Source organism: Emys orbicularis, chromosome 9, assembly GCF_028017835.1.
Source record: "Emys orbicularis isolate rEmyOrb1 chromosome 9, rEmyOrb1.hap1, whole genome shotgun sequence".
Lineage (NCBI taxonomy): Eukaryota > Metazoa > Chordata > Testudines > Emydidae > Emys > Emys orbicularis.
Window position 1 is genome coordinate 105,193,441 of NC_088691.1, and position 13,370 is coordinate 105,206,810.

Here is a 13,370-nt window from a genome sequence, read left to right on the forward strand (position 1 = left end):
GATCCCCTCAAGGACTGAACTCACAATGCTGGGTTTAGCAGGCCAATGCTCAAACCACTGAGCTATCCCTCCACCCTGCTCTTAAAAATCTCCAATGATGGAGATTTCACCACCTCCCTCGGCAATTATTCCAGTGCTTAACCATCCTGACAGTTAGGAAGTTTTTCCTAATGTCCAACCTAAACCTCCCTTGCTGCAATTTAAGCCCATTCCTTCTTGTCCTGTCCTCAGAGGTTAAGAAGAACAATTTTTCTCCCTCCTCCTGGTAACAACTTTTTATGTACTTGAAAACTGTTACCATGTCCCCTCTCAGTCTTCTCTTCTCCACACTAAACAAACCCAATTTTTTCAATCTTTCTTCATAGGTCAGGTTTTCTAGACCTTTACTCATTTTTGTTGCTCTTCTCTGGACTTTCTCCAATTTGTCCAGATCTTTCCTGAAATGTGGCACCCAGAACTGGACACAATACTCCAGTTGAGGCCTAATCCGTGCTGAGTAGAGTGGAAGAATTACTTCTCTTGTCTTGCTTACAACACTCCTGTTAATACATCCCAGAATGATGTTTGCTTTTTTGCAACAGTGTTACACTGTTGACTCATATTTAGTTTGTGGTCCACTATGCAGGGCCGGCTCCAGGCATCAGCCCACCAAGCGTGTGCTTGGGGCGGCGCCTGGAGGGGGGCGGCGCGGCGGGGCGCTCCGGCTCGAAAGCGGGGCCACGACTGGGCTCGCCGCCCTCCTCCCGGCGCTCTGGCCGCCGGGGGCTCTCCACCCTCCCCCCGGCGCTCTGGCCAGTCGGGGACTGCGGGCCCGCAGCCGGGCTCGGCGCCCTCCCCTGCTGCAATGGGGGAGGGGGGGGCAGCCGGTGGCTTTTTTGCCTTGGGCGGCAAAAAAGCCAGAGCCGGCCCTGCCACTATCACTCCCAGATCCCTTTCCGCAGTACTCCTTCCTAGGCAGTCATTTCCCATTTTGTGTGTGTGCAACTGATTGTTCCTTCCTAACTGGAGTACTTTGCATTTGTCCTTATTGAATTTCATCCTATTTACTTCAGGCATTTCTCCAGTTTGTCCAGATCATTCTGAATTTTAATCCTGTCCTCCAGATCACTTGCAACTCCTCCCAGCTTAGTATCATCCGCAAACTTTATAAGTGTACTCTCTATTCCATTATCTAAATCATTGATGAAGGTATTGAACAGAACCGGACCCAGAACCGATCCCTGCGGGATCCCACTCATTATGCCTTTCCAGCATGATTGTGAACCACTGATAACTACTCTCTTTTGTTTTCTAGCCAGTAGGAGAAAAGACAGAGGATTAATTTTTCAAAAGTGTGCAAAGCAGCCCACCTCCCAAGCACCCCTTCATAGCCAGGGATGGCTCTGCAGCACCCTGCCTCAGTTTCCCTTCATCCTGGGCACCTCAATAAACTTCACGCATAGGCTACTCTCTATGCAAAGACCCCTCCCTTAGGGACTGGGTTTATTAATATCACAGTTGCAAACAGAACTCAAAACTCCAAAGATAAAGTCTACTCAAGTCCCTGCTTTTAGCAGGCCATTCCCAGCCCTATGGCTGGCTGGAGTCTTGTTCCCCTAGTGTCTCAAACTCTTCAAAGGAGCCTCTGATAGCTCCGCCCTGCCACAACTTCCTCTTTGGCTCCTTATAGACACCAGCTGCCCTCTATCAGGCTAAAGGCTGCTAATGAGGCACAGATGGGCTGGTCCAGTTGTTCCTTCTGAAAGGGCACAGTCCACTTTGTGACACAGGGATTCTTTGGGGGCTTGGGAAGGAGGGTCAATAACAGTGGGAAAGGTAAGTCCAAGAACTGGGGTTTGTATTTGGTTCTGAACATGGGGAGGTCCAGGATCACACCTGCCTCTTGCAGCAGTGAGACTCTCCCAGTCTCGACCCCGCTCCTGTGACTGCGCTGTCTGCTGCTACGCTTTCCTATGCACGCAGCTGCTCTGGGAAGTCCTGGTGGAAGAAGACATCTCTCTGGCAGCAAGAGCCAATCCCATGCACAGCTTTAGGTATCAACGGCATTCACTCAGGAGCTGTGGCAGTGGACAACTGGGGTGATGTGTTCACAGTAAGCTGCATTGCTAAGCACGCTGCCTGCTGGAGTTGTTTCAGAGTCTGCATGCTGACAGAATCAAGTCTGCCAGTCACACATGTGGATCCCCAAGAACTGGTTTGTCTGGTAAGAGAGGACACAAGCCTCTGGCCAGCTGTCACAGATGGGAGCAGGCACTTCCCCCCCAGCTCAGCGTGGCGATCTGGGCTTCCATTGTACACAGAGTTCCAAAGAACCCCAAGGCTGCGGACTGATTCAACCACCTGAAGGCAGATGCCCTTAGCAGTGGGGGAGATCAAGCTCTTCCCTCTTCTTACCAGCATCGCTTCGGTCCCCCCCGGGCTCAGGTTTAACCAGTTACTCTTCACGTGGGGGCTGATCTCAGCTGTGCAGTGAGAGAGCCGGGAGACGGCGCGATGTGTGCTTGGCGTGAAGGAGATGCAGAGCCTGGTGCTATCTGCACGGCTAGCACTGCCGTCCAGGTCGTCTCACCAGCTCCCCCAACAGCTTCAGATTGCGAATAATATAGAGAAGAGGGATCCGGGGGCGAGGAGGCTGGTCTGAGTGGAAGGACCTGAGCACTTCCACTCACCCCGGCAGCTTCTCAGCAGCAGGACAAGGGTGGTTGGTGATGGATGGTGTCCAAGGCTGCAGCGAGGCCAGGCCGGATGAGCATTGAGGGATTTCCCTTGGCTGTGTGCAAACACGTATATGGGAGGTGTGCAGTATTATACACGTATACACCCAGACAACACAGCCATCACCTACATCCTCTGGTGACTGGGGCTCTATGGTTTCCATAGGGTAGAGAGATTATTATCGATATTTCTAGCACTCCACGACTTTTTTTCCCCTATAAAAATTGACAGAAAGTAGAACACATTTGACTGAATCACCTGTAAAATTGCTGGGAGAGCTAATCACAGTGTTTAAAGACAGCAGAAATCTTTTAAGAGGCTGAATTGTGTAGTGCTAAGAATTATTTTCCGAATTTGCTATGAACTGAAAGAAAAGGAGGAGGGATTTTGTATGGATTTCCTATGCCCGTGGGACTAACATGATAGATGTTGTTTTGATTTATAGGATGCACTAAGTACTGTGGTCCCAAATCCTGAAGTTCTTCCTCAAGTTTTGTTCAGGGAAAGGTTCCATTGGCTTCAATGAGCATTTCCTCCCAATGAGAAATTAAAGTCTTCAGGATTTGGGCACATGATCTGTAACAGCTTCGGTATGAGATAAAAACTTCAGCTGCTTCAAGAAAATCTGTGGATGAGCTAATCCCTTCTGCTCTGATATATTTGCTTCTACAGGTGTATAGTTATACATACGCATGTGTCTTATACATTCCAGAGCCCCTTTCTTCATTCAAAACAAACATTTTAAAGGGAATTTTAAATTCCCTCTGGGGCACTTGGCACTGGCCACTGTCAGAGGACAGGATACTGGGCTAGATGGACCTTTGGTCTGACCCAGTATGGCCGTTCTTATGTTCTTATGTTTTTAAGACTATGTATTTGCCTTTCTAGCATTGCAGTTTATCCCTACAAATGAACCATTTCCTTCACGTTACAAAAAACCTTGAGAGCTTTAACAGCTGAATGTTCCCTGCCTGAATGACAACAAGGTCCACGTTAAGAAGTAAAAGCAGCATCTGTTTTGTCTTTGCAAGGCAAAGGCGACTGGAAAGAGCACCGTGAGCTAAGCTTTTGGAGCTGGAAGCTCATGAACGGTGAGGCCGAAGAGAGTAGGGAGGACGCTGAAAATAGTCTGATATGGCCATGAAGTCAATGGCAGTTTCAGGATATAATGGGTGCTGTGGGTCCCATCCAGCAGTCTGCACTTGGGCAACATTCCCATTGACTTCCATGGATGTGCTGCCTGATGCCTCTTCCTTTTCCCACCAGTGTGCAAGACCCCCAAAACACCCGATACAGCTCACTTGTTCTGCTGCACTAGGGGCAGGCCATGGAGAGCCCGCAGGAGGAGACATGGCAAATGCTTATATAGCGCAGATCCCTATGAAGGACCCGGGGTGAGGTCGCGGCCACTGGGCTGCATGTGCCCTCTGGCCCAGGACTCTCTCAGGGTAGGACTTGAAGTAGAAAAAAGGATAAGGAGGGGAAGTGAGCAATGGGGTGCCCTACCTCGCATGTGAAGGGGATGCTAATTGATGCAACTGCTTGTCAACATCGTAGCGATCTCGGAAAAGCTGCTTTGTCTAGTCCTCTGCATTAAGCTTTGGGTTTCTCTTCTTCTCCAGCATGTTCTCTTGAACTCATGCCGCAGAACCATCCTCTACAGTCATTTCCCTTCAATTATCTTTGCAGCTTAGTGCCCCAGCCCAGAAACAAAATCAGATGGTTTAAGCTTTCCCAGGTGCACCTTGCATTGTTGTATACGATATATTTGTTCTCTTTTTGTGAGGCCAAACCCAGAGAAGGGGCTTTGCATGCTGGAAGAAACTGCCAGAGGTTGGACTGGGAAGGAGGAGCCCTTAGGGAAATGTTGCAGGACATCTGAACAATTGCTGCTGATGGGCTGTATTAACTCCAGACACCAGGACTAAGCTTGTGTCTCCACGTTTGCAGCTCAGAGTGTAATATATAGCAGAGCCCTCTCTGTTCTCACACCATAAGAGCCTATGTGTGCGCACACACAATACAGATCATAAAGGCTGCACAGAGAGTTGTCATTACCCACCGAAAAGCCAGACGAAACAAGTGCCGGTTTTACAAGTTAAGGCCTATTTTACTAGGGTCAACAGAGTGGAATTTTTTCTGCACTCCCTCTTTATTCTTCTCGTTATCCACTGATATCTTTGACTACAGACTGCCACTGTATGGGCCGGATTCTCCACTGCTTGGTGCCTTGGGTCGCCATTCACACCTGGTGCGAAGTGAGCGTCACGTGCCATCTGATTGGAATCTCCCCTCACACAAGTGCTAGCATTTTAAGCCCACTTGGCACAGGGTGCAGATTATGGCACAGAGTGCACAGCACTGCAGAATTCTGTTTACACACACATACATTTACTCCCTCATCTATTTATAGCTACTGCTTGCGCTGGGTGTTACAAACTTTCATGCCTTCGAGGCTAAAGATGCACCAACTCTTTGAAAATACTGTTCAAAACAAAGGAAATATAGCCACCATCGGGGTAACTTTTTCTGTTAGAGATCCTTTGAACGTGACCCATTCCAAACCCCTCTCGATTTCAGTGTCACAGCATACAGATAGCTGCGTGGCCCAGAGAAGAGAGCACTGGAATGAGATTCACCAAATTAGGTCTCTCTGTGCTCTTGGACAAGTTATCCAACCGCTCCATGCCTCAGTGTCCCCATCTACAAAATGGAGAGAATCATCTCCGCCTTGTAAAGTGTATTGAGCACTATAGTTGAAAAACATTGAGTAAATGCTACACATTTGGCCCTTATTCAGTACAGCAGTAAAACAAAGGCCTGGCTAAGAAAGTAGCTGTAATTTCCCTAGCAACGTACCATTTCCACAAAAGATTTTTAACCCCATTGAAAGTGAGTGTTTCCTGACACTGCTTTCAGTAACTGAGCCAGCAAATCAATAAGGAAATGTACTCATGGGGGTTCATAGGTCACCACACCATTTGTGCGCTTTCCTTTTAAACCCATTTTCATTTATTTGCATATCTTGGTCCATGCACAAGAGAAACTCTGCAATGTATAACTCCTTCCAGCATTAATAAACTCCTAAATGAGGTGCTCTCATTAGCAGCAAACTCAGTGGACACAGCTCTGGTACATACACCCCCGAGTCCAGGAATATGATGTGCAATATGAAGAACCATCTATTTACAAAATCTGGAATAATGTGAATGAAAATAGACGGTTAAAGGGTGTTTAAAATCTCCTGCTTCTTCAAACCTGCATATTGAATGCAGGGCCGGCTCCAGGCACCAGGCACCCAAGCACATGCTTGGGGCGGCACCTGGTAAGGGGCAGCGAGGGGAGCGCGGCGCGGCATTCCGCGGGGGGGGCGCTCCGGCGGCGTGGCGCTCGGCGGCGGGGGGGGCGGGCTCCGGCGGCGCGGCGCTTGGCGGGGGGCGGTGCGGGCGCGGCGCTGGGGGGGGGGGGTTCCGGCGGCGCTCGGCGGGGGGCGGGGGCGGGCTCCGGCGGCACGGCGCTCGGCGGGGGGGGGCAGCGCGTGGTGCGGCGCTGGGGGGGGTGTTTCGGCGGGCTCCGGCGGCGCGGCGCTCGGCAGGGGCGCGGTGCTGGGGGGGGTTCTGGCGGCGCTCGGTGGGGGGGGGCGGGCTCCGGCGGCACTCGGCGGGGGGCGGCGCGGGGCGCGGCGCTCGGGGGGGCGCAGCGCGGCACTCAGCGGGGGGGGGCTCGGGGGCGGCGCTTTTTTTTGCTGCTTGGGGCAGCAAAAAAGTTAGAGCCGGCCCTGATTGAATGTAGTGCAAGTGAAAGGCGAATGATTGACAGCCTTCTACACTGTATTGCTCTATTTTTATACAAGCTGCCTTCCTTCCCCCACTTAAATCAAAGATAAAAGCTTCATTGTTTTCAGTGGGACTGGTCCTGCAAGCTACTTAGCACCTTCAACCGGCACTGCAGTCCATGGAATTTGGGGGCACTCAGCACTCTAAGGAGGTGCTTGGAACCCTGCAGGATCAGCCCAATGGATGCAGGATTAGGAGCAGTGCAGGCTTCCTGAGGGTACGTCTACACTACCCGCCAGATCGGCGGGTAACGATCGATCTATCAGGGATTGATTTATCGTGTGTAGTGTAGATGCAATAAATCGATCCCTGATCGCTCTCCTGAGAGGCGGAAGCAAAGTCGACGGGGGAGCGAAATAAGTAATTTGAATTCGATCTAAGATACGTTGACTTCAGCGACGCTATTCTCGTAGCTGAAGTTGCATATCTTAGATCGATCCCTCCCCACACACCTGACCATGTAAACTTGGTGACACTGTATGATAATGTGCCTTCACCTTAATCAGAAGGGGCTGTCTTTGGAGGCTACACACCCGGTCAGTTGTCATGGCGGTCAGTCCTTGGCCTCTCTGACGTGGGGGAGGGGGAGTTGGCTTGTGGCTGCAGGAGCTGCTGGGAACAGATTCCCAATTTATATTCCACCCCTACCAAGAGTCATTCCCTAAGGAAAAAGACTGAGCTTTTGGGGACAGCTTTTGGGGACAGCCCTGGAGTGCTGGGCCATGGCTAGCACTCCTACAACTAATGAATGAGAACAAGTTGGGCCCGAGTCACGGTGATGCACACAGACCATTGCTATTCTGTTCCTTTTATCACTACTTTATGCTAGCAAACCTTGGGGCCGGGCTCTATTTCAGCTCTATTCCCTCCTTAAGCAACTTTTCCCAAAGACAGTGACAGAACCCGGTTTCTATCTGGGTGTTGCAAGTGCAGAACCAGAACCAGTCCACCAGCTAAATATCGCCTCAGCCTCATGGCATGTGAGTTGCTGTCGGCTATCACGATTCAACGGATTCATTTTTCTTTCTTTGTGGACAATAATAATGCCCGGCCTTTCTCCTCAGTAGGCTCTCCCCCCATTCCTTTCCAGTCCTGACTAGAATATGGACTGAATTCCTCAATGCCCTGCTCATGCAGGCAACAGCTACACTCAAGGTTCTAGCTAGTTCTGATATTTGACTCTAGAGTTCTGTCTGTCTGACTTTAGTTGGGCAAAAAAGGAACAAGGAATCTCTCAGTGAACAACGAATCCGTGAGGATAAGCTAGATCAGCAGACGGTTACTGATGTCCCAAAGAGCTACGCTAACCAAGACTGTTTTCAGTGTTTTCTAACCTGTGGCTGATGGGCGTGTGGTCTGTACCCTAGCGAGGGAGCATGTTGGATTGTAACAATCTATGTAATGTACATGGGAAAAGGAAAGAGACAATAACTGTTTTCTACAGATAAACCTGTTAGGGCCCAATCCTGCAAGGCACAGAGTTCCCACAACTATCAATGGGAGCTGAGGGCCCTGTAGAAACTGAACTGCACTTGGGCGTCTTCACTTTGGAAATGCAGGCAATGTGTACAGAAAACTCCGAAGTTTTCTAGAGGATTGCACCTGCTTCCAGTCTGCATGGCACAGACACGGGGCGCAAGGAAACTGCAGGCCCACAGGAGAGACCCTCTCTCACCCATTGTGATCTGAGTAGTCCACATTTGTTAGTGCAGCTGCCATCTGGAAGGTCTCTAAGGGCACGTCTTCACTACCCGCCAGATCGGCGGGTAGCAATCGGTCTATCGGGGATCGACTTACCGCGTCTAGTGAAGACGCGATAAAATCGATCCCTGATGGCTCTACCGTCGACTCCGGAAATCCACCGCGGCAAGAGGCGGTAGCGGAGTCGACGGCGGCGCAGCTGCGGTCGACTTGCCGCCGTCCTCACAGCCAGGTAAGTCGACCTAAAATACGCCACTTCAGCTACACTATTCACGTAGCTGAAGTTGCGTATCTTAGGTCGACCCCCTGCTGTAGTGTAGACCTAGCCTAAGGGTAGGTCTACACTTACCCGGTAGTTCGGCGGCTGGCGATCGAACTTCTGGGTTCGACTTATCGCGTCTTGTCTGGACGCGATAAGTCGAACCCGGAAGTGCTCGCCGTCGACTGCGGTACTCCTGCTTGGCGAGAGGAGTACCACGGAGTCGACGGGGGAGCCTGCCTGCCGCGTGTGGACCGAGGTAAGTTCGAACTAAGGTACTTCGAACTTCAGCTACGTTATTCACGTAGCTGAAGTTGCGTACCTTAGTTCGAATTGGGGGGTTAGTGTAGACCTGGCCTAAACTAATCACATGCTACTGGGATTCACAAAGCAGCTTCACTTGAGAAGTAGCACTTTGTGGATCTGCTTATCAAGTGGCCACAATTTTAGATGCCCTGGATGTATAGACTTCCTTGTCAGGAGGGAGGAAACAAGGACACGCTGTTAAAAAGCCAATACGTATCTACGGTCAAGGGGGAAACACAACACTAGGTTAAGCTACAAGAGACTGAATTGCTGGGTATCTAAAGGGCTCAATTTCACCACTTTTTCCAGACAGATACATAGTGGTTATTGACCACAGGTCAATGCCGAACTATAATACAAACCCCTGCAAGGACCCTGGGAATAGTTCAGTGCTAACCAACAGCTGAACCAGAGTCAGAGGGAAGAAATCAAAGCTGCGGGTCTGGAGTGCAAAGTGTCTCCCCTTTCAATCTGGCTGCTCCAGGGGGAGAATTCCCCAGCACACAGGACATGGAAGGGGACGTTCATTTTTAAGGCTAAAGCCTTTCCCTAACTAGGGCACTGGCTTGGAGGAAGAAGTGGTCTCCTGGCAGCTGCTGGTATGGCTGGCCATTAACCGATCCCAACTCTGGACCAGGCAAGGTCTGAAATGTGCGAGGCTGGCCTTTAACACCTGGGCGGGGAGGATCCAGAACCACCTAGGGGGAGCAGGTGGGGGGAAGGAGGCCAGAGGCCCAATTCGCCCCCAGGGAAAGGGACCAGGAGGAATTTGGCCCCGGGGTCTGAAGTTTGCTACAAAGCCAGCCAGGGTTTCCTGGGGCCGGGGAGATGGGCAGGGCAGGGGACTGGTGCCGAGGGAGAGAGGCTGCAGAGGAGGAGTTGAAAGCGCTGCCCGGGCCAGCCCCCGCCGCTGGGCCGGGGTCACTGACCTGGTCTCCGGCGAACCGGCCGTTTCCTGCCGCTGCAGAAGCGCACTTTGCTGAAGACGCCCAGCACGTGTCTCTCGCACAGGGAGCGCCCGTCTTTGCTGGGGCTGGAGCGGCGCTTGGACGTGGTCACCCGCTCGCTGTTGGACTCCCGGGCCTGCCGCTTCTGCCGGATCAGCGAGCTGGCGATAGCCGCGGCCATGGCCGCTCATCGGCCCGGCCAGCGCTGGGGCGTCCGGGGGGCTGGAGGCCGGGGTGAGGGGCCCCGGGGGAGCGGAATCCGGGCGGGGCTGGGGGGGGGGTTCTCCGCTCTGCACCCCAGAACTCCTCAGCCGGTCAGGGGCAGGAGGCCCGGGCTAGCCCGCTCCCATCCCTGCGCCCCCCTCGGCCGGAGCAGCCACCCCCCATCTGTCTGTCTGCGGGGAGCCCCGCGGGGGGCCGGCAGCGAGCCCCCCGACGGCGGGTACCGTGGACGTGGGGGGCCGGGAGGGCAGCAGCAGCTCCGATCGCAGGCGGGTCTCTGGAAGAGCAAGTCCCGCGGGCTGAGCCAGGCTGGGGCAGCGGGTCCCTCGGGAAGCCGGAGCGGGGCAGGGTGGGGGCTCCTGGGGACCGGCCGGGCGCGTCAGTCCATCCCCGGCGGAGCCGAGCCCCCGGCGAGCTTTGCACGACGGGACGGGGGGAGAAGCGGCTCCGTGGTCAGAACAAAGCCCCGCTGCAGGCTCCTCTCAGGGCAGGGCGCGGAGCCGCACCCCCGGTCCCGGTCCCAGCTGCGCTCCGCTCCGCCCCGTCCCGCGGGGACCCGCCTGGGCCCCTGTCACGGGCAGAGCTCGGGCATGTCTCCTGCCCCGCGCCGCTCGGTGCAAAACCCCCTTCTCCCGCTGCGCTCCGGGCCGCCTCCCCTCCGGCAGCCGGTCCCGGGCCGGGCGAGCCACGGTGCCCCGCCGCTGGGGCGTTGCTCTAACGATCCGCCGGCTACAGCAGGCTCCGGCTGCAGGCGGCCCCGGGGCTTTCCCACGCCCTGCTCCGCCTCACCGCCGGCCAGTCCCCATCCCCTCCCCGGCGTGGGGGGGAGCGAAGCAAAGACCCCTCCTGCCGCTAACTCCCCCGGACTCGGGGTGTGGCGGGGCTCGGGGCGCTCGGCATGCCCGTCCTAGGCGCAGGTGGCCGGGGCTCGCCCGCCGCCCGCCGGCATCCTCCTGCCATCCATGAGCTGAGTTGCCAGTGCTCGGTCCGCGGCGGCTGGGGCTGGCGGCGCTGCCCGCTCCGGGAGGATTCAGGGACGAGTCAGCCCAGCCCCCCGCCCGGCGAGCCCCCGCCTGGTTGGGGTCTCCGCAGCCCGGGGACCGGGCGCTGCCTTTGCTAAAGCGCTTCCCGGCGCTGGGAGAATCGCAGCCTCCTTCCTCGCCTCTCCCGCTCTACGCAATCCTACGTGATCGAGGTTTGGATGAGAAAGGCGCCCGGCAGAGCCAGGGAACTGCAGCCCAGCAGCGGCTCCGGCCCCCCCGGGCGGACGGGGCTGGGCAGGGGGGTGGGTTACTCTGCTTCTCCCCGGGACCCGGGAGTGGCTAGACTCATCCCCCTCCCCAGCTGTTTTCTGCAGAGCCCTGGGGGCAGAGAGGAATTAGGCGCAGACTAACCCCAGTGCCCTAGGCGCTCCTGTTACTTTACATTGACTCAGCTCAGTGTTCCTCGACCTGGGGGGCCGCGGAGGGGCTGGAGCCAGTGTTTAATATGTGCCAGGACTGGGCCCCGGCCCCTCTGGGCCTGGCAGCTCAGAGCCCTGGCACCTCTTCTGGATGATTTCACTTGACATCACACAATGTTGCAGCACACGGCACAGACCCAGCATAAAAAAAAAGCTCTTTGCGAGCAGGTTCCTAGAGGCTGAACTGACAACGACTATCCGAAGCTGCATCTTCAGAGGAACCCAGCTGATACCTTCCCAAGAAAGATTTCTCCTGTCCGCCCACAGAGCCCCGCCTAGAGCTTGCCAATCTCTCTGAACAGAATGCAGGGTGGTTTCGGCCCTGACTTTTGAAATGACAGAATTACTTGTCCTGTTTTGACATCCAATTTTTGCATGTGTAGTTAACGTCCTGCCTGCAGCAGCTCTGTACCGAGAATGATCCTCATCAGAGACAATCCTACAGGTAACAGACTTGCACAGGCGATTGGTGGTGCCTCTAGAAAGAAAGGCACCACAAGCAAGAAGCATTTCTCCAAGATCTCATTGCCTATGCAGTCTGTTAAATCAAAAGAGAACTTGTAAAACTCGGGGTAGTATCACCATCTGCTGCCTTCCACCTTGCAGCTCTTAGGGCCGTCAGTGGAAACTGTGCATAGTCTCCACCTCTCAGGTCACACCTCCAGGCTGCAAAGTCCTGGGAGCAAGGACTGCCCCCTTACATATCTGCAAAGCACCATGCAGCCCTATAGATAATAATAATGACTTGCACATATTGGGGAAAGTAAGCCAGAAGCCACCCCAATATTGCAGAGCCATTCTGGTCAGCAAGAGGGGTAGGATGGGGCAGCTACCCTGAGTCAGTGGGAGATTTTTGGAGCCAACCCCCATATGGGGGGAGAACTCTTATCTCAGCCTCAAACTGGGCAAAGACCCTCGGCTGGCTGAAAACACCTTCCTCCTCTGGAGTACCAGCTTCTCCTTTCTGAGGGGAGTGGGCCATGACTTTCTCCATCCCATCCTGCTCAATGGAAGTCTTCCCATTGCCTTCAATGAGAAGCAAACCTGCTCCAGTTTGAGCAGAGCCACTGATCGCCTGGCCCAATCAGATCACTTTCCCTTAAACACACACACTTATTTTCCCGCCAGTCTGGAAGGCTTCCCATGTCCATGTGATAAGGGCTTTAAACAATTAGGAACAGAAGCACATGGATTCAAACTGAGGCAGAGAAAGGGTTTCAGACCACGCTGAAGGGTTCTTTCAGTGCCCTCTGTAATGAGACAGCCCGTTTTGAATTTGTTGGAAACCATGGGCTCAATCCTGCACACGCTACCAAGCCTCGGCTCTGATTCCCCACCACCCTACGAGCATCAGGCCTGTAGGACTTACTAGTGGACTCCTCCCACAGAGGTCAGTGGACAATGCACGAAGCGCTCACCCAGGGTAAGTGTTTGCAGGACTGGGCTTGCTCAATATTAGCATTTTAAAGGTTTTGTTCACGACATGAATAAGCTCTCGCTTCCTCCGTGCGGAGGTTAACAATTAAGTCCTGCCTGAATAGCAGGGCTTTGTGGTTTGGGGCAGAGAGGAGATCCAGAACTGCATTCCCTCACCTCCTAAACAGGGCGAGCGCAGTAGGTCATCAGTGAGGTTACTGGCATCTTTCCTTAGCGAAGTGCAATAATATTGCCTTTGGGATTGCTAACCGAATATCCAGCTTGTTCTTCATACAGTCTTCCAAAATCATAAACTATGTTCTGCAGATTCAGGCATTAGACATCTATCACCGTTTTACTATGCACATATCCTAAGCTAAACGTCCCTGCACAGCCACTGAAAACAAATGCACCACAATTAAGATATTCAAAATGTAATGCCACTTTAAAAACAAATAATCACACGTCAATAGTTGTGGAAAAAAGACAACTTCCAGCTCTGTCCT

The 13,370-nt window shown here is 53.6% G+C and overlaps 1 protein-coding gene across 2 annotated transcripts in view; it reads right to left on the reverse strand.

Moving 5' to 3' along the window:
* Positions 1 to 13,370, reverse strand: part of FGF12 (fibroblast growth factor 12) — a 176,838-nt gene that overhangs the window by 111,373 nt on the left and 52,095 nt on the right. The window contains exon 1 of one of the 2 annotated variants that reach the window (XM_065410809.1): positions 9,747 to 9,945. The exons of the other annotated variant lie outside the window; for it this stretch is intronic. Coding sequence (XP_065266881.1) covers positions 9,747 to 9,945 — 199 coding nt within the window. Of the gene's footprint in view, positions 1 to 9,746; positions 9,946 to 13,370 lie in introns of those variants that run through there. 2 annotated transcript variants of the gene reach the window in all.